General features: G+C 30.9%; 2 protein-coding genes and 1 long non-coding RNA gene across 4 annotated transcripts; 1 reads left to right on the top strand and 2 right to left on the bottom strand.

The window, feature by feature from the left end:
• Nucleotides 1–5831: 5831 nt before the first annotated feature.
• Nucleotides 5832–9850, top strand: LOC118036405 (glucan endo-1,3-beta-glucosidase 8). Its single transcript, XM_035042087.2, has 2 exons — nucleotides 5832–6941; nucleotides 8629–9850. The coding sequence occupies exons 1-2, from the start codon at nucleotides 6613–6615 to the stop codon at nucleotides 9734–9736; spliced, it is 1437 nt and encodes a 478-aa protein (XP_034897978.1). The 5' UTR covers nucleotides 5832–6612; the 3' UTR covers nucleotides 9737–9850.
• On the bottom strand, nucleotides 9671–12163 carry LOC118036406 (uncharacterized). 2 transcript variants are annotated; one of them, XR_012167686.1, is made up of 2 exons: nucleotides 11260–12163; nucleotides 9671–10787 (listed from the first exon to the last, which is right to left on the bottom strand). It is a non-coding gene; the product is annotated as an uncharacterized lncRNA (long non-coding RNA). The 2 variants fall into 2 exon arrangements; XR_012167687.1 differs by having other exon boundaries at nucleotides 9671–10727.
• A 2229-nt stretch (nucleotides 12164–14392) lies between these two features.
• LOC140954460 (uncharacterized) lies at nucleotides 14393–15349 on the bottom strand. Its single transcript, XM_073404065.1, has 2 exons — nucleotides 15017–15349; nucleotides 14393–14914 (listed from the first exon to the last, which is right to left on the bottom strand). Exons 1-2 carry the CDS (start codon nucleotides 15347–15349, stop codon nucleotides 14393–14395), a joined length of 855 nt encoding a protein of 284 aa, XP_073260166.1.
• Nucleotides 15350–21331: the final 5982 nt, after the last annotated feature.

The following is a 21331-nucleotide window of genomic DNA, read 5'->3' as shown; positions in this document are numbered from 1 at the left end:
AAATTAAACAATCTAACTATTTATTATTTTAAAACAAACATTTTCTAATTCCAAATTACATTTCTCTTTTATATTTCTCTTTGGGTTTATACCAGTAAAAGTAAGGTGGTTATAAAGGTTTGTAAGGGATAAGTTAACTTGATCTAGTTTTATCAAGTGTTGGTATAATTCCTTAAAAGACATTGAAATTGGTGGTAATTAATTTGTGTTTTTGACATTTTAGTTTAAAAAATAACACGTATTCAGTTTAATTTAAAATATTATTATTTCATTAACATATATATATATATATATATTCTTTCATTTGTCTTCTCTTTTTAAAGATTTAGAGGATTTAGTTATATTTTATAGGTGTTGTTTTTGTGTGAGATAAATAAATATGTTAAAAACAGTGTTTTCATGTCTCTAAATCAACTCTTTATTTGTTTTCATTTTAAACTATTTCTCTAACATTAACTATTAATAATTTCAATTTAAATAAATTTTATTTTATTTATCCTTAGAAAAATACATAAAACTTTCTTTGAATCTAAATCCAACATAAACTACATGCAATAGAGGCTTACATGCCCATTTCCAAAATTCAATAGGCTTACTTGTCCTTTTTTCTTTTCCCAAACCCAAATCTTACAATCTTTGCATTCCATGTGGTTTTCAAAATTCGATTCCATTGGAATAGCTAGATCAACTTCAAAATATATTCCCTGATTTAACTCCTCAATTCAAATTTTATTTATTAAAATGCCTAGACTAGAGACGTGGGATAAACACGTCAATACATAACTTACACATGTATGAAGTTCTTGTGTGATTTCTTATGTGCAATAACAGTTAATATTATTGAATTTTCAAGCTCAAGAACAGTCTCAAATATATTTTTAAATGTTGTGAGCATAGACATGTGAATGCATGACTTTACTGGCAGTACCAATGTCGACTAGCTGCGACTCACTACCTATCCTTATCTTCTCCTTCTTGTGGAGTTTTGCCACTTGAGGTGCTTGCAGCCAAAAACCAAATCTCTATCGCATGCGCAGTGCATCTTCCTTCGAAAGAGACACCATGATCATATCATCATCGTCGACAAAAATAATTATTTATGGGCATTGTAGTAGTTTTCACAACTCCAACAAGTTACAGAATAATTATGAAAAGGGAAAAGATTTTTTTGAAGAAAAAAATGCATAAAATGACGACCATAGATGTAACTCTAGTATGCTTTTTTTCATATATTATTTGCATTATTTGGAACGGCGATGGAAATCATGTTTTCAAACAACTAATATTGTGTTATCTTGTAATTTAGTATATTATATTTTACGTTATTTTTTTTAAATGAGTAAATCGTGTAAGATTCTTGCTTTATATTTATGTTTCTTAATTATTTTATTTTAAAGATAAAATATATTTTACGTCATTGTCATTATGCAAAGTATCATGGAGTTTTCAAGTTTGAGGACTGTTTTCAGCGACTCAGAAGCCTTGTCGTCTTCTAATTCTTGTTGAGTTTTGCCACTTGAGAGCAGCAGCCAAAAACGACATCTCGCAAAGCAGAGCATCCAACCCATCGTCCTCTCAAACAGATATTTTATCATTCCATGAGCGCATGCCTTTCAGTCGGCAAAGTGAATATAATTAATCAAGACATATATTTTTAATGTCATCCTCAATTTGATTTTTTTTTCATTAAACTGTGTTTTGGAATATTGTTTTTCATTTAAAATAATATTTTTTATTTTTTTAAAACTATTTTTAACATTAGCATGTCAAAATCATCTAAAAACACTAAAAAATATTAATTTAAAATAAATAAAAATTTAAAATTCTTTAAAAATATTTTTGAAACATAAAAATAAATAAAAACTAATATTACTGATCACCGACCGTAATATATAATTAAATCATGTTTCTCGTTCGAAGTATAAAGATATAATTTGATGGCTGAGATCGAACCCTACATATACAGTGGTAAATTTGATCAACTTGTTCGATAGACTTTGATGCTCCAATATTCCTGGATTTCATCAACTTGTTCGATAGATTTTGATGCGTGCACGAAGGAGGAACCAACGAAGATTGGTGAGTTCATTCCAGTTTAAATTGTAATTTTAGCCGTAATCCGAAGTGGTAGATATATAGTTTTAATATCTGGTCCGGTTCAAGATTCAAGTTCTAAATTTTAACCGGGTTATTAGGTTTTAATCGGGTCATTAAATTGTCCGAGTCAAATTTTTTTTTTTAAATCAAAATGATGTTGTTTTAGTAAAAGAAATAAAAATAATAAAAATTAACGGGTTTGCAGCCGGATCTTACCAGATCAACTGAGTTATCGGGTCACATTAAATTTTTATTTTTTAATCTATTTTTTAAATCCTGTCCTATTCTAACCCCGAATTAATTGAGTATCAAAACAACCTGATAATTCGAATCAGATTTCAAAATTATGAGCAGATACGACAGTAAAGAATAATATTGCTTAATTTTAGCAAGTTGGCATCGTAAGATTCATAGTTCATACTCTTTCTGTTCATGAATAAATTCTTTTTTAAAAAAAATATCAGAATTTCTTTTTCCTAGCTTTGCTAAAAGGGAATAATCCCTTTGCAAATCCAAAAGGCAAGAAGCCTCGTGTCCTCTTCTCAAGTATCTTATAACTATATCCAAGTCCCGACGGGTAGTAACAGTTGTTTTATTGTGGATTATAATATTAAAATAATTGTTTTTGCCTCTTAATCTAATAAAGTGTAACCTTGTTTAGAAGGGTATTAGATTCTTTTTATTTTTTTTATGAAAAGTCAAAATGCTAAAATGATCTTTAAATCAAAAAATTATAAGCCTATGATCCAAGGGTATTATAGTTTTTTTTTTTTAAGTGTACAGTTGGATTAATAAAATCTTTTTTTAAATCAACAATATCAAAACTTACTTTCTTATTAATGTATTTTCAGTTCTTTTTTTTTTCAGGTTATTTTTCCTTTTTTGTCAAGAGCATTGTCATATTTAATCATAATAAAATAATAATTAAATTCAAAAAGCTATTGGCGTGTGGAAGACACCCTCGCACTTTGGACGACACGTGCAACATCTCCCAACCGTTAAAACTACTCATCCGCCGTGTAGTTTAGATGAGTCATCACCTTCTTTTTCATTCAATGCGGTGCGTGTCATCCGCCGTGTATTTTTTATTTGATTTTTAATCTTATTTTTTTAATTATTTTAATTTTTTTGTGTAGTTAACTTGTTTTCCCCAGTTATGTTCTTTCTTGTTATTGATCCGATCTAATTTTTTTTATCCTTTTTTATTTGATTTGGTGCTTCTTTTGGTTTTTTCCCAAGTTATTGTGATATTTTGAAAAAATTATTTTCTAATTAATATCATTATTTTTTTATCATTTAATTAAAATAAATTAAATTTATTAATTTTAGTTGATATTATAACTCAAATTATTAATATATTTTATTTTTTAAAATCACATTTGCATTAATATTGTTTTGTATGAAAAAAGAAAAAAGAAAAAAACATTTGTATCAATTAAATGTTGTGTTTTACGAGAAAAATATGTACCAGCACGGACCCATTATACTGTCGGCTACCGACCGATTGAAAAGCCTGGAAAGTGGGGAAACGTCACTTTTATTGTACTATTTAATAATTATAACACCAGGAAGGAAAAAAAAATATTTGTTTTTATGTTTACTTATTTGTTTTTATTTTAAATTAATATTTTATTATTATTTTCATATCATTTTAACATGATGATTTTAAAAATATTTTTTTAAAAAATATATTATTTTAATATATTTTTAAATTAAAAATACTTTTAAAAACAGCTATAATTATATTCTCAAATGAGCAACAATCTAGTTTCTATTTTTAAGGTATAATTTTATAAATATCTCTGTTGAAGGTTTTAATATCAAATGAATTAATAAGATTTTTTTTTTTAATATCTAAATTTTTGAGATTTAATGAAACTAAATAATATTTTTTTTTAATTTATTTTTCAAAGTATTATGATAATATTTAGTATTGTACTAGCGGTTATTTTTTAAAATATTTTTTATTTAAAATTATATTAAAATAATATATTTTTTTATTTTAAAATACAGATATAAAAATAATCGAAAAATATATAAAAAAGTTTATTAAAAGAAAAAAAACATAATATCTCCGCGTCAACAAACATATCTGATAAGCTTTTAGAAAAAGTGTACATGATGGAATAGCATCGATTGTAAAGAAATAAATAATGTAGTTATAATTATAAGCATGGAGAGAACCTTGCAAAAGTAACTTGAGTTGTCATACTTTTTAATTAAGTGGGAGCCACGTCATTACCATGTTATACACCGTCACCTTCGGAAAAGAAGCTTGCTGATGCGCACTTGAGGTTTTGACCCAGCGGTTGAAGGGACTTGTTTCCTTCCTCTGCAATCTAGGTTCAAACCTCATCGTACACGTCTGTCACCCCCGCGGTGCTTTACATGCTCATTGGGTTTGCAGGATGTTCAGTGAGCCGTGGGATAAGTCGTGGTGCGCACAAGTTGGCCTGGACACCCACGTAAATAATAATAAAAAAAAAGCTTGCTTATGCTTGAGATTGTTGGTACTTGGTAGGATATTTTTTTTTTATATAAAAAAATATATATTAAAATAATATTTTATTAAATTTTTTAAAATTTAGTTTTGATATAAGTATTTTAAAAGAATCTAAAATAAAAAAAAATATTTTTTAAACATAAAAATGATATTATGGAGTTTCTCGTGAAACTGATTTTTTTATAGATATAATTTAAAGGAATTTAATAAATATCATCGTAATGAATATAAAAATGCATATTCTAATTTTGATAAAAACTTAAATGACATTCACAAAATAAAAAAAGTAATCTTAAATGCATCTTTCAGTTCATTGCTTCCTAAATCAGTAAGGGAGAAAGAAGATCGAAAGAAAAAGCATCTTTCATAACTTTTACAAAGTATTTATTATATCCCCCCAAAAGGATGATCTAGCATTGAAGATTCCATATTTGTATGGAGTTGAGTTTGCATCAAAGATTTTAACTTTTACTTTTTTTTGTTTGAATTATTTTGATATACTAATATTAAAGATAATTTTTTTAAAAAAATATATTATTTTAATATATTTTTAAATAAAAATATTTTAAAAAACAACTTTAATTACACTTTCAAGTCCAGAGATTTATAATTGCAATTGACATAGAATTTAAAAATAAAACAACTTTATCCCATATTATATGGTTTAAGTACCATCAAATTATTATTTTTTAATGTGGATATCCGGGCCAGTTTGCGTGCACTTCAATTAATCCCACGAGTCCTGAAGTTAACGACCATATAAGCCTTCAATAGCCCTAAGGTTTATAAGAATGTAACTGGTAATCTCTAAAAAACAAATCTAGAACCTAACCGGTTGAGCTATATTCTCCAGAATTATTATTATTATTATTATTATTATTATTATTGAATTAAAACAAATGTGGATTCAAAGCATCTAAACCTAATTAATCTTGTAAGGATTTAATTTTCAGTTCAATGCTTTTAGGAATTCTATGATCAAACACACAAATTTTGAAACATAAATTTTTTAAATCCTTACCTCTTAATCATTTATTTAGACATTGCTTAATTAGTACTAATACCTTAATCATACATTCATCTCTCTTATTTTCACAGTAGGACCTAGCTAGCAATGTTTTAAAACCTTCACAAAAAATTAAAAACAGCAAAACCCTTCTCAATGATTTCTCAAAAATACTAGCCGTTAGGAGCCGTTCCTTGATATAATACCCCCATTAGAGAAATCTAGGTTTATACACCCATTCCCGTGGTGCTTTGTCATTTCCTTATTGGCTCTATTTATCTATCTAGTATCTGAGTTTTCTGCTTTCACCTTTTCTCATTGTCAAAAAAACTATCTCTGTGTTTTCTCTTTACTATTTTGTTTTTTATTCAACGCGTCTCTTTTGATACACACGGTTTTGAGATCTTTCATGTGTTTTTCAAATCCACAGATTTTCATCTTTCTACCCTTTTAACTTCCGGTTCTATTTTTTCTTGTTTTTTTGGTTTCCATTCAAAATCCATCTTCCAAAATCGATCAATCCATTCTCTTTAGCATATAATTTTTGTTAATCATAACCGAGTATCAGTTCGTTTGGATCTCCGCTTGCTCTGTTTTTGCTGCTCTGTTTCTTGAGTTTCTTAAAAGAGTTGCGGATTCTTGGTTGTTGATTCTCTCTATTCACGCACCAGAAGGAAATAAAAAAGTGTATTTCTTTTACACTTTTGTCTTTGATTCATATTTATGTTCTTTTTTTCTTTGTTTTGAAATATTCATTAGATTTTTGCGTGTTTCTATCCTTCTCTCCTATCAATCACGAACTGCAAATCGTGGCCCTTAAATCGCTTTTTTTTCGCTGTTTTAGTGTACCCATCTGTCAAAACCGTTGCTTTCCCTCTCTTTCTCACACAAAAAAGGAAAGAAACTCAGTTTTTAGTTACAACAATTAACATAACCCTTCGACTTTACTTTGTTGTCTTGTCTTCCCTTTTCCTTGAAATTTTTTTCTTCGAAACCAGAACTAAAAATGGGTACTTATTGGTTTCTTAGATTGGTTTTGATTTTAGGCCTTTTAGGGACTTGTGTTCATGGTCTTGGTGTTAATTGGGGAACTATGGCTATACATAAATTGTCACCAGAAACAGTTGTTCAAATGTTGAAGGATAATGGGATCCTAAAAGTGAAGCTTTTTGATGCAGACCAAAATACAATGACTGCGCTTGCTGGTTCTGGCATTGAAGTTATGGTTGCTATTCCTAATGATCAGCTTGCTGTAATGGGTGATTATAATCGTGCTAAAGATTGGGTCAAGAGGAATGTCACTCGTTATAACTTCAATGGAGGAGTTACCATCAAGTAAGCTTGAGCTCTCTCTCTCTCTCTCTAAACTAATTTTTTTCTATTAATATGATTAACTAGGAGTTTATGGTTTTTGATGTTGGTAACATTTTTTGCTTTTTCTTGCAATTGCAAAAAAAAAAAGAAGAAGTAATTAGGCCTTCTAGTGCATAATCAATGCAGTTGAGAAGGTGTGTTCTCTAGGATTTGACTTTGAATTGATTTCTTAAGTTTAAATTTGAGTTACTTAAAACAAATTTAACAAAGTGGGATTGTATGAGTTGTGATTAGAGTTGCCCTGCAGATTGTGACAGAAGATGCAGCAATATTGTCTGTGTTTTGGAAGTCTTGATAATTCTATTGCTTTTGGATGAAGATGCAGCAATTTCAGATACTTTATTACATTTGCTATACAGATTCAGCTCCTCTTATCCCCATCCAATGTCATACTTAGGAATATAGAAGCTTCCACAGTAGGAATTGTTAAAATGGCTGACTTGTTTGTTGAATCTTCCATAAGATGACAGTTGTGATTTGTTAATTGGAGAAGCTAACAATTTGGTAGGCATTAATGCGATGCGCGCAAGTTTTGCTTGCCAAATTGTTAGGCGAGTCATTAAAATGTAAATCGTTTTCTACTCTGAGTAATCTGTTTTATAGAATATGATAGCACATGCTGAGAGTTTCTAGGAAAATAAAATGGGAGTTTGGGCTTTGGAATCTCACTGAGCACTCCAGTTTTTATCCATGTGAAATTTTGATTTCCTTTTCGTATGCATTCAAAAACTTTTTGGAGAATCATATTCTCAGTGCTGTACTTCTTTGAGAGAACTTGTATGTACTGAAAAGGAGAAATGGAATGCAACTTTGGCCACTCCGAAAGTCAATTGGTATGGGATATAAGTAGAACAAGAGAATAATGTTTTACTAGACTTGTCTGTGCGGTTTCTCCATATCCAGTGCTTGATGACATGTGGCAATTAATTGAAAGGGGTGTGTAGTTCCATAACATAACACATCGTTTTCCACTTAAATTTGCTGTAATTCTTATTTAAAATTCAACCTGCACATTTTCCATCTTTTCAGATACTCATGGTGTTTTCGGAAATGATATGAAATACAAGATTTTATATTAGCTCTGAAGTTGGCAGGTGCAGAACTCAGAAAAAGAGACATGGCCAAATGCTCATTGGTTTAGAAATTATGTTTACTTGTGAGATGGAACGGTGGTTAGTTACTAGTAAAAGATATTTATATTCCAAAAGTTTATTGGTGTGTTATGTAGAATAGAATGAAAAAAAGGATTTATTCTTGTGATCAATTTTGAGAAACAGAAAATAAAATCGATTTTCCCTTTAGGTGGCTCCTTTTCTGAATGGTTTTTGTGCTTTGGCATCCATAATTTCCTATAAAAATGCATCTGGAGGTGGGTGCATTAGAGCTTTAAAACATTTCTATCTTCTTAAACTACAAGAGATGGTGTGTGTGTGTGTGGATATTGTGTTTGAATTCTATATCTCTGCATTAAATTGATTCTGTTGAATGAAGGAATTTATGCAAATCAGCAACTAACTATTTCATTTCCAAGCATATAAATTGGAAGCTTTACTTTCATTATTTGACTGTGAATGCATTTTATGTTGTTGAGAATAAAAATTCACAATTAACTTCTGCATTCCTAAATATTTTTATCGTCTCTGAACAGGTATGTAGCAGTTGGTAATGAGCCTTTCCTCACATCCTATAATGGTTCATTCTTAAACACCACCTTCCCAGCACTTCGGAACATACAGAATGCCCTTAACGATGCTGGGGTAGGAGACTCCATAAAGGCCACTGTACCCTTAAATGCTGATGTCTACGGCTCGCCAGATGACCAAGCTTATCCATCTTCTGGAAGATTCCGCACTGATATCAATGACATTATGACCCAGATTGTTCAGTTTTTGAGTCAGAACGGAGCGCCTTTCACTGTGAACATCTATCCTTTCCTAAGTCTTTATGGGAACGATGATTTCCCATTCGATTATGCTTTCTTTGATGGGGCTCCTCAACCTGTTGTAGACAGAGGCACTGGGATTCAGTACACCAACGTTTTTTATGCCAACTTTGACACCTTGGTTTCGGCCTTGAAAGCAGCGGGGCATGGGGATATGCCCATTGTAGTAGGCGAGGTAGGCTGGCCCACAGATGGGGACAAGAATGCCAACATAGGTTATGCTATTAGATTTTACAATGGACTTATACCACGACTTGTAGGCAATAGAGGCACTCCACTTCGGCCTGGCTACATTGAAGTTTACTTGTTTGGTCTTCTTGACGAGGATGCCAAGAGCATCGCTCCTGGAAATTTTGAGCGCCATTGGGGGATCTTTCGTTACGACGGGCAGCCAAAATTTCCTCTAGATCTTACTGGTCAGAATCAAAACAAGTTTCTTGCGGGCGCGCCGAATGTGCAATATCTTCCGGCTAAATGGTGTATGTTTAATCCAAATGCTAAGGATCTTAGCAAGCTTGCGGAGAACGTAGATTATGCTTGCTCACGTTCAGACTGCACTGCACTTGGATATGGCTCTTCTTGCAACAGCTTGGACTCCAATGGGAATGCTTCATATGCTTTCAACATGTACTACCAGGTACAAAACCAGGATGAATTCGCCTGTAATTTTGAAGGCCTGGCCACGATTACCAGTCAGAATATTTCCCAAGGGAATTGCAATTTCATCATTCAGATATTAGCTTCGTCCTCCTCCTCTCTCACCCTGTCATTGATGGCATTTGTAACAGTATTATTAACATTCCTGTTTCTATAGATTGATTTTTGTAGCATCTACACTACTTTTATATTGTTGTAAGCTTCTCCTTCTGCTTTTTGGCATCGGTTTCTCAACCAATTCATTTAATAGAATTTCACAGAACCTTGTTCATCTCCTAACTTGTCGGTTTGACAATGAACTGTTCAGAATTCATTTAATAAATATGGTTTCGCGAATGCTCCTGCCATCATCATCGCTTTCAAGCATTATTTGAGAGAACTGAGAACGTGGCTGGCTAGGAAATCTGAGAGATAATCCAAGATAATGTGTTGAACAAGGCGTTGGAAATTCTTAACCTTCCCTTTGCCCCCAGATATATCATCTCCGTAACAGTCAATAGTTGCTGGATTTCTTCTTGTTGTAAAGATTCCTGAAGCTAGCTTCCGAGTTTAACATCCAAAAGAGTTGCTCGTGAATCAACAAGCACTCTTGCTAATTTGAATGATTCTATCCATCATCAGGCGCCTTGCAAGTCAGCATGGTACAGCTGATCACCTGTTTGACACTATAGTCTAAATATATTTTTTAAAATCTTTGAATTTTTAAACTCTCAAGAAGCCGATGAAGTAGAATCCTAATGAGTTAAATATTAAAAGATAATTAAAAATAATAATTAATAACACAAAAAAATCTAGAAAAAAAATTAGGGTAAAAAAAATTAATTAGAGGACAAATAAAAATTTTCAATTGAAAGGTTAAATTGAATTAAAAAATAACTTTAACAAAAGAAAAAAAAATTTCTATAAAAAAAGTAAAAATGAAATAAGAAATTAAAATATGGAAGACTAAAATTTTAAAAAAGAAGATAATGATGTACTTTATCTCTCAAAAGAGAAAAAAAAAAAAAAAAAAAGACAAATGATCACCGATGACAATCTAACTACCATACACCTACACGCATCATATAATATGAAAAAGGATATGGTTTCACATTCAAGGAGACAATGGATAGATAGATTGGGCCACTAGGTGATGTCACCCGCGCCACCTGAATGATGTGAACGTCATTCACTCGCTAGCATATTTGGAACACGCTCCAATAATTTTTCTAATTAAAAAATCCAAAATTAAGCGTTAAAAATATCAAAATACTCCTATGACTGTTAATTACACAAAATATCCATGTAAAAGTGTAAAAATACCCCTAAATACAAAGGTTTTTTTTTTTTTTTTTGTCTTTTTTAAGGTTCAAAACATGCTTTCATTATCCATGAATAATGAAAAAATCTAAAAAACTCTTGTACAATAGCTTAATAATTTTTTGAACTTGGAAGTAAAAAATATTTTTATTATTAAGAAACTTGTGAAAAGTTATAAAAGCTCTTAATCAATAGTTCTAAATTCTATTAATTTTAGGGTACTCTGTTAAAAAAAAAAAAAAAAAACGCATACACTCTCAAATAATTTACCACTGAGTTAGTGAAAAAAAACAAAAATAACTCAGCGTTAAAGCTTGATTTTTTTTGAGTAAAAAAATAATTTAATACACACACACGAGGCTGCAGAGGGTTGGAAGTTACCGCAGTAGCTGTCTCCATGCCCGTTTTCAGATATAAGAATCATTGGTGCGCAGACCAATGGACCTCCATCGGCCAAATCTTATCTTCATCGTTCCCGATTTATTGCATTTTTTTAATATTGAAAGATTGCCTGCACGGACCTCCATTAACATTCTAGCTTGACTCCTCCTGCATGCACGGAGACCTCCATTATCGTTCTGGGAGCAGCTCGATATATACCATAAACTCCCAGTAACACATTTGACTTTATGCTAGCAAGCAGCTCGCATCTCTCAGATTGTGTACCCTTCAAGAACAGCCACCACCACAACAAACCCACACTCTTGTGTCTTCTCTGATCCCACGAATACTAGCCAGCCCACCTGCATCTCCTCTTTATTCTTATACCTTGCTGCATTTTCTTCCTCCCCTGTGAAGGCTTTCGCCATCCACAGGCTGCAGCATCGACAGCTAGCTTATAAATAATAATCTTGAACATGATATTTGACTAATTAATGAAACACTTTAATTCAAACTCAAATTCCATTTAGTGGGAGGTAAAAAGTTCTCGTTGACAATCATTCAGATGAAGATATGGTTTAAAATGTTGAATGGTGGGAATCTTTAATAAAATTGCGTTCACTTTTTTATCTCTCTCTCTTGCCATCACCTTTCTTTCTCTCTTTTTCGTTTTTGGTTACCGAAAGTTGGATGTTACTGCGCCTGTTATCCTTCTTAATACCATGAGTTCAAGAATGAAATCAAAACCCTAGTTTTAAATATAGGATGGGTTGTATTTCTTCTATCAATTACAGAAAGAAAATCAGAAGAAAACACAATTAAACTACGTTAAATTCTGAGGGAAAAAGTTAAGTTGAAATGTCATCATTGCCAACGTAACTAGCAGAGAAATAAATGCACAAAGAGTGCGGATGTGATCAATATTTCCTTGACTTGTTTAACTTGATGGTGGACAAGCTAATTTGAGTTGCTAGGACGTCATTATCAAATAGCCAGTCGCAATTAGATGAATAGACAAAAAGGTTGATGAAGGGATTTTCAAGGTGGAAAATCTTCTTGGCTAAGAGTATTTTTATGAACTGTCCGGGAGTACTGTTGAAAAAATTAATATTTTTTAATATTTTTATTTTATTATTAACGTGGTGATGTTCTGGTTAGCTTTCACGCACCTTAAATAATTTTACAGGCCCTAAAATTAATGATCACATAAGTTTCTAGTGACTCTAAAATTTGTAGGACTCAAACTTGTGATTTTTAGGAAATAAATTCAAAATCTGACCAATTAAGTTACACCCATCAAAGTTTAATGTTTTATTATTATTTTAATGTGTAGATATTATTCTGATATATTTTTAAATATATTTTTTTATTATTATATTATCAAACACCCTTTAACCTTGATCAAAGACATGCTATTAGGAAGTATAGCTAAGGATTATCTCGTCGGAAGTGTTCATCAGGACACGGAGCCATTTCAAAGAAAATGGAAGAACTACATAGCTGTGGCCTCCTAAGTTGAGGACGGAGATGGACATGGATGCCTTGTTTTGGGAGCAGGATTGTGATAAGGTCCCTTTACTTGGTGTGTGGCATGCCGCTAGACAGCCATCAAACTAAAAGCAATCAAAACATGGAAGATCACATGTTTGCGTCAACTTTTTCTTTTTTCTTTTTTCCTTTCGAAGAAAGAGCTAGGAGGGATGAGAGCATTGAATCTTTCCTGGGATGGGAAAAATGAAAGATCTGATTTCCTGTATCCATCTGTCCTCCATTGTCATCAATAAATGTAGATCAAACGCGATGTTTTATTCTTGGAGGATAAGAAAGACCTCACCCCCTTTTTTCCATGGTTTAATGGCGTTTCTTCTCCAGCTAGCTCGCATTGAGATCTGTAAAATCAATTTGTCAATTTTATTTTTTAATTCTCATGCTTTGATAATATATATATATATATATATATATATATATATATATATATATATATATATATTGTTTTTCTATTTGATTTTACCATTATCATTTACTAAAAACAATTTTTTTAAAAAAATAATTTTTGGTATTTTAAGTTGAGATTTTCCACTTATATTTAAATTATATGATACTTTCAATTATATTCATTGATTATAATTTTTTTTAATTTTTATTTTCTATATAAAAAAATAGTTCTTGACGTCAAAAAGATTTGTTAAAATGAATTTAATTTTTATTAATTCAATTAAAAATAACAAAATATGAAATTATTTTTTAAAAGTTTGGTCAATAATTAATATAAATGCTCAAATCAAATGAAGAGACAATATTCACTCAAAACAGAGAAATGTATTTAGGCTCCGTTTGTTTGCAGGAAAATGGTTTCCTTTTGGAAAGTGAATTCCGGGGAAAGTGAATTCCGGGAAAATATTTTTCGATGTTTGGCAGTGTTATGGAAAATAAACTGGAAAACACTTTCCAGTGTTTGGTTGTGTTATGGAAAATGAACTGGAAAATAATTTATTAATGAATTAATTTTTTTTTTCAAGTTTATCTAATATATATAAAATATTTAATCACTTACAATAAAAAAAAATAAAATCTAAAAAGTATAATGATGAATTTTTTTTATTATATCTTATATCCATACATAACTTATTTTATAAAATATAACTATATATATATCATATCATATTATAGAAAAATAAGCTTGTGAAATATTTTTTACGTAAAACCTATTAATATATTTTTTTCAATTTTAAAAGCTTAAAATAATTTTTTTTTTCATATGAAGAAAGCCAAATTAGTTTATGGTAAGAGTTATATATTTGAGTTTTTTTTTTTTGGTATAAAGAATTTTTTAAAAGATAAATACATACAAAAATATTTTTATGGGTTTTTTGGATAAATATTTTTTTTTGTACGGGTAAAGGCAATTATCTCTTTAATATCCTTTCCATCTATATCAAATAAACATCAAGATATAAATATAAATATCTAACATCAAACATAGTCATGCATAAATATTAAGTTTCGATGTCTTATACATACATATTAGTTCAAATTACAAACATAAACATGCTAGACCGAATTAAACAAGTAAACATACTCGTTAAATAACAAACATAGTCTGAACCCAAATTTTAAACATAGTCAAACCATATTAGCAATCAGGTCTGTAGCAGTGTCGGTTCACAAAATTTTGAACCCAAATTTTCCTCAAATTAGCATTTTTTGCCATAAATGCTTTTGCCAACATCTCATTTTGGACCAAATGATCAAATGCATCCCCAAGAGTGATCTCATCAAAGCCTTCAATTTTCATCACTTCCGTATACAGCGCATTAACATCAAGTTGATTTTTGCTGAGACTTTGAATTGCAAATGCTACATTTCCAATCTGTTTAGACAACTTTTCAATACCATCATCTTCATACATGCGATTTCTCTTCCTATGCTGCCTCTTTTGTGTACTAGAGGAAGATGTTTCTTTTCCTTTATAACTTTCTTCATATTCACCTTCATTTTCAATTGAAATTGATTGCTCTTCAGTGTTCTCTTCCAAGTTCACATCAGCATATGATTTCGCATAATTTCCGATTGCCATGTCTTTTCCAACAACAATTGCCATTGCCTCGTACATATCAAGTTTTTTGTTGAGAAACTTGTCATGATTGGGATGTGCCTGTTCATAAAGTTTAGAATATGCAATTTTTTAGTTCATTGTATAACATTTTAAAAACAAAAGTAAATATAAAAATTACAAAGAGTATAATATTTATCATACCTTTACTTCTTCATCATATACATCTTTCGAAACTGTAATCATCTTCAAACAATCATCCCAGCCAAAGCCACTTTTATTTTTAAGCTTGGTTATTATTCCCCATTCTTTTTTCACAGTCTTGAGATGATTTTCCACATGCTTAGGCTTGCATTGGACGTTGAACTTTTGACTGATTTCTGTAGCCACCTTAACAAAAGATTCTGCTTTAAAGGTGGAAGAAGGTTTGCTTCCTTTAAGTGCCTCCTCAGCTAATATCTCAAGCAACATGTGAGACATAGGCTTAGACCATGTGAAGTGTTTGCCCTTGCATTTTTCATTCTGCGTGGAACTCATTTCTACAAAAAAGAAATTATAAATTTATACAAAATAAAATCATACAACATTTAGATTTAATAAATTTCATATAAAAACTACAATTAATAATTAAAAGAGAAATTATAATAAAGTCAATATCTACTCCAAATACATAACAAAGATAACACAAACTTAAGCAACACATAATAAAAACAAACACATAATTAACACTCAATTAATTGTTTCTTTGAGTGTTATAGTCATTCCACATGGTTGATGCAATCATTTCTCTTTTTGTTATCCACTCCCTATTCTCTTCCCTTTCCTCCCGTTGACTTAAGTTGATTGTTCGTCTAATTGGTTCACTATCCGAACACATTTCTTCCATTATAAAGTCATAAGGATCAACCCCCATTATATGATTATGAATAATACAACATGCAAGCACAACATCTACTTGTGTTTCATAGGACCAAAAAGATTTTCCATCAATTGATCTAAAACGACTCTTCAAAATACCAAACCCTCGCTCAATAGCGGTTCTCAATGAAGAGTGTCGAAGATTAAATAGCTCCTTTTCATTTTCTGGTGCACGTTCTGTAAACTCGTTCAAGTGATATCGAACTCCACGAAAAGGAGAAATTATTCCTTTTTGAATACCGTAACCAGCATCACCAAGATAATATTTCCCTACAAATTAAAAAAAATAAAACTTATTACTATCTTTATCTGGTAACACATTTAATATGTTTATTGCATATAATAAAATAATTTATTATATACCTTCTGGAATTTTTAGACCACTAGATCTTGATAATGCATCACCTAAAACCCGTGAATCATGTGCACTTCCTTCCCAACCAGCTAAAACATATATGAACTTTAAATCAAAAGTTATAGCTGCTAAAACATTTTGTGTTGTTCCTTCTTTTCGTCCTCGAAACTTTCCTTGAATCTCAACAGGAACATTTGCAGGAACATGGGTACCATCAATTGCTCCCACACAATCCTATATAAACATGAAAAAATAATTTATAACATTTTCTTATTAATGTAATTAATTAATTCATAAAAATAGTGGTATTGTTTTCATACCTTAAAATAAGGATAGAATCTTCTATTATTCATTATCTCTGCTGGAACTGTATCCTCTGGATCTTTAATAAGGTGTTTGTATAACTTAAGAATTGCTTTTAAAACAATTCTAAAGTAACGATGGATAGTTTCAACAGACCTATAGTATATACCACTAATAACCCGAAATCTTTGGTTTTGACCTATAATTTGTAAGAACACAATTACTTGCTCTCTAATAGACACATTTTGAGTTGATCGTAATAGGTTATGACTTGTGAGAACATCACACAATCTATAAAAGACAACAGGTTTCATACGAATTTGTTCAACGCAATGTCTATCACCTCGATTCAAAATGCTGTCAATATAGAATTCTCGTTGAGCAATTGCATTTATATGTGGTTCTCGTGGTATATTAATTCTATTTCTTTCTTGTTCAATAATAGCTACCCCTGTAGCTATCACAGTTACAGCTGCTCCGATACATGCTGCATGAATTATCTTACTATCCATAAAATGAAAGTGAAGTTTTCTGATAACGAAACCTAAAAATTTAGGAAAATAAATATTAAAAAAAGCATATAAAATACTAACACAATCAATTCAATAAATTACCGGCATAGTCACACAAATTTATCCATATATAACAAATATAATCAAACACAAATCATAAATTAATCAAAGTAAAATAAAACACAAATTCCCCATTAACATCCCCAATTACACTGTTTCATTCCCATTTTCCCTATAATTTCATTATAACCGTTTATGCCATTATTCTCCATTAGCATTGAACTATTTCACTGTTCAGTTCCCCTCTCCTCTCTCGGTTTAGTTCACCGAAATCCACTCTCATTTCTGTTCCCATTCCCCTCTCCTCTCTCGGTTCAGTTCCCCTCTCCTCTCTCGGTTCAGTTCCCCTCTCCTCTCTCGGTTCAGTTCAACAAAATCACCGAAATCCCCTCTCATTTCTGTTCCCATTTTGTTTGCAAAGTTTGCCTATTCACTGTTAAAAGATCGCCCCCACCCCATCTCTCAGTAGCAGATTGATCGCCCCCCCTCGTTTTGTTCGCCCCCCCGTTTGGTCTCTCTGTCTCTCGGTCTCACAGAAATGATCGCCCCCACCCCCCATTCGTTTTGATGTTATGGAAATCGATTGCCCCCCACAGAAATCGATCTCCCCCCTCCCCCCCGTTTTGGCCTCACTGTCAACAGAAATCAATCGCCCCCCCACAGAAATCGATCGCCGCCCCCCTCGCCCCTGTTGTGGCCTCTCTGTCATGAGAAATCAATCGCCCCCTCCCCCCGTTGTGGCCTCTCTATCATCAGAAATCAATCGCTCTATTCACAGTTATCTCCCCCCCCGGTTTGTCTCTTTGTTTGGTTAGGGAGCTGCATAATTTTTTCTCCTTCGTGAAGAAGAGAACAGTAACAGTGGTAGTAAAATGTGTTTTTTGTTTTTGGGTTGCTTGATTAGTTGAATGTGACGAGATTGATGAGAAGAATTATGGAAAAAATATAACAGTAGCAGTAGCAGAATATCAAAGATTCATGCCTTCATTTTTTCAGATCTACGCAGAAGAAAAACATAAAGGAGAAATGAAAGAAGAAAAAAAATACCTGATATTTTTGGTCCAGAGAAATACTCTTGTTCCTGCTCAGCTTCCCGATTGATTTTGAAGGAAAAGAGACTGTGTGATTTTTGAAGAAAAAATTTCAAAGCTGTGTATTCTCGTTCAGCTGAGTGTGTAGAAAAAAGGAAAGTGTTTTCCTTTCTTTAACGGAAGGAAAACACTTTCCTTTCCCAATGTTATTAATTTTAAGTTGACCGGAAACCTTTTTCCTTTGACCACTTTCCTTTATTACTGCCAAACACAGGAAAAGCAGGAAAGTGAATTCCTAGAATTCACTTTCCTGCAATCAAACACAGCCTTAGTTATAAAAACAGAGACAGAGACATAACAACAAATATATCTTTGAAATAATTTTGAAGTGAATTTTTATACATTCAAAATAGAAGATATAGAGATGATATATATTAAGAGAGAATATTTTTTATTCTTTATTCTTAAAATATCCTTATAAAAAAAATTCAATTTCAAAATTGTTTAACTAATTAAGACATGTAAGGATAAAAATAGCTATTATTATAATTTTAAAACCCAACTCGAAGACCGATCTAGGACGAGGTCTAAGTCACAGGTCGGGAGGGTAAGCTTGGATTGACTAGAGTCAACATAAACATAAAAGTTGTTATTATAATAGTTTTAAAAGTTTATTTAAAAGTTAATCTTTAACAAGGCCTAGGTTACAATTTGGGTTGACCATTAACTAGAGTCAATATAAAGAGAAAAATGGTTATGATTATAATTTAATAACCTAATTTGGTGGTCGACCAGGGAGAAGTCTAGGCCACTGGGTGAGAGGGTAAACCCGAGTTCATTGGGTCATCAATGTAAGGATAACAATAGTTATTATCATAATTTTAAAACCTAACTTGGAAGTCGATTAGAAGTAAAGCCTTAATCACAGGTTGAGAGGGTTAGTTTGAGTTGATCCATATCAATATATAAATAAAAATAATTATTATCATAATTTTAAAATCCGACTCAACATTCAATCAGAGACAAGGCTCACGTCATAGGTTAGGAAAGTCGTCAATATGAGTTTACTCAATATAAACTAAGTAAAAATAATAATATCTAATTATTTATTAAAACATGTAAGTTTGACAATAATATATAATAAGGGTAAAATATTTTTTTTTTCTTATTTTCTTGTCCATTATAACCAAACTTGATACATAAACAGTCACTATGTCTTATACATTACTATCCAATACAATTATATTTTTGTCTTCTTTCATGTTTTGTCTTCTTTGTCCCAATTATTTTTGTTTTTTTATGTCCAAGACAATAATCAAACACTACCTAATAGTATATGAGTAAGAAAATACCATTAAACTTTTTCTTATATAAAAAAGTCTCTTCTTTTACTTACTTTACAATTACGATTAAAAAAAAAAGGACACAGGCAATTGAAAACAAAATATTTCTCCATTTTAGTCCCTAGATAACTAGATGTTTCAAAAGGATAATGGAAATTAACAGGCTTGAATGAAGACTCAAAAGTTCAAGTCCACCATGCTCATGGCAATTTTTCTTGGACCCGGCTTTGTGAAAGTAAATGTAAACAGTACTATCGTAAATTGGTAATACTATTAAACATCATATTCAGGGAGGGAGATTCTAAAGGAAAATATATATATATATTTCTTGAGCAAACAATATGATTGACATTTTTCTTTCTTTGGATCGGGCAATATTCTTATTTTACAATGGAAAAAAGAGAAGTATTTGTTGTTAATGTTGAAGAAAAAAAAACCCATCTGTTTGTTAATGTTGCATGTTTATGCAGTATTTTTTGTTTTAGTTTTAGCTCTTTTACAAGTTACTTATTTTTTAACTAAAGATTATAAATGCAAGGTTGCATAATAATTGTATCATTTTTATGCGAAAACCAAGTTTAAAACATATAATATTTAAATAAAGAATAAATTGAAAAGTTGAGAAATAAATGTGGAAGTAAATATCTAAAATTAAAACACAAAGCACAAACTTGATTGTATTTAATAACATTATTTTTTGAAACCAATGTTTTATTTAATAAAACAATAACAAAAAAAACACATATAAAAGGGATTCCATGAAACTAAAGATAAAAAAAATATTAAGTAAGGCTGCATAGAAAGAATTTGAAAATGTATTTGTAAATCAAGTAAAAATTAAATAATATTTTAATAAAAATATTATAAGAACTAGAAAAAAAAAAAAACTAGCTAATAAAAGACCAAAACTAAATGATAAAATTAAAAAGACAAAAAATAATAGGCTAGGCGTGCAAGCATAGCTTAGATGGCCCAACATGCCTAGACTTGTGCCCTTTGAGCCTAGAATTAGTGTGCATGAACTAGATTAATTTTTTTTTTAAGGGATGAATAACCTATAATCGTCTTTTTACTTTTTTATTTTTAAAAAATTAACAGTTAATGTGTCACCTACTAACCCGACTTCAAGCGACTGAAAGGTTACCAAAAATTCAAGTCAAGGGTTTTTTTCCCCAAAAAACTCGATTTTGAAGTACTCATTTTTTTACCAAAAACATATAGAAAGCATCTTGTACACCTTAAAAAAAAACTATTAATAATCTCAAATGATCCAATAATTCGATATCAGTCTAAAATATAAAAAAATCTTTTCTATAGGAAGTATAAAGAACATTTAGATGAGACTTTTCTCGTTAAATGGAACTCATTAACACCAAGATCAATCTTTTTCATGATCTTTATTAATTAAATCGATATCAACCAATATTTTTTTCTCTTTCTCAAACAATGAACTAAAAAATAAAAGATAAAATAAAATTTTAGATCAAAATTAAAATCGTAAAAACTAAAGGGACAAAAAAAAATTAAAAAGTATAAGAACCAAAATAAAATTTCATATAAACTTTGAAGGTGTCGCAGAGTTTAGCCGGAAGTCCACTCCACAATTAAATGTGTGCGCGTATGAATAATGGCTTCGAGGAAATAGACATTTAATTGTTATATGGAATAGTAATGACAATAAATATTCCCAAAGTTCCTCGTCTCTATCCAATGGGACAAGGCCACCTCTCCGTTTCAAAAAAAAAAAAAAAAACACAAATAAAAATCTTAATACAATTTTATTGGCACTTGTTCAATTTCCTTGGCCATGGACCAAGTACATTACTTGTTCGATATGTCATCTTTGACTATAACATTTCCCTAGCCTGCATGTTTTAATGCCCCCCCTGACACCCTCCCTCTCTCTCCAATCTTTTTTTTTTTTCTTTCTAAATTCACAATAATTTCTCTAGTTGTTATAAGGGTCCTCATCATGGATAAAAAACCTATCATTTGGG

The sequence above is a fragment of the Populus alba genome, chromosome 13 (genome assembly GCF_005239225.2).
Source record: "Populus alba chromosome 13, ASM523922v2, whole genome shotgun sequence".
Classification (NCBI taxonomy): Eukaryota; Viridiplantae; Streptophyta; class Magnoliopsida; order Malpighiales; family Salicaceae; genus Populus; species Populus alba.
This window is presented reverse-complemented; position numbering and strand designations above follow the sequence as displayed.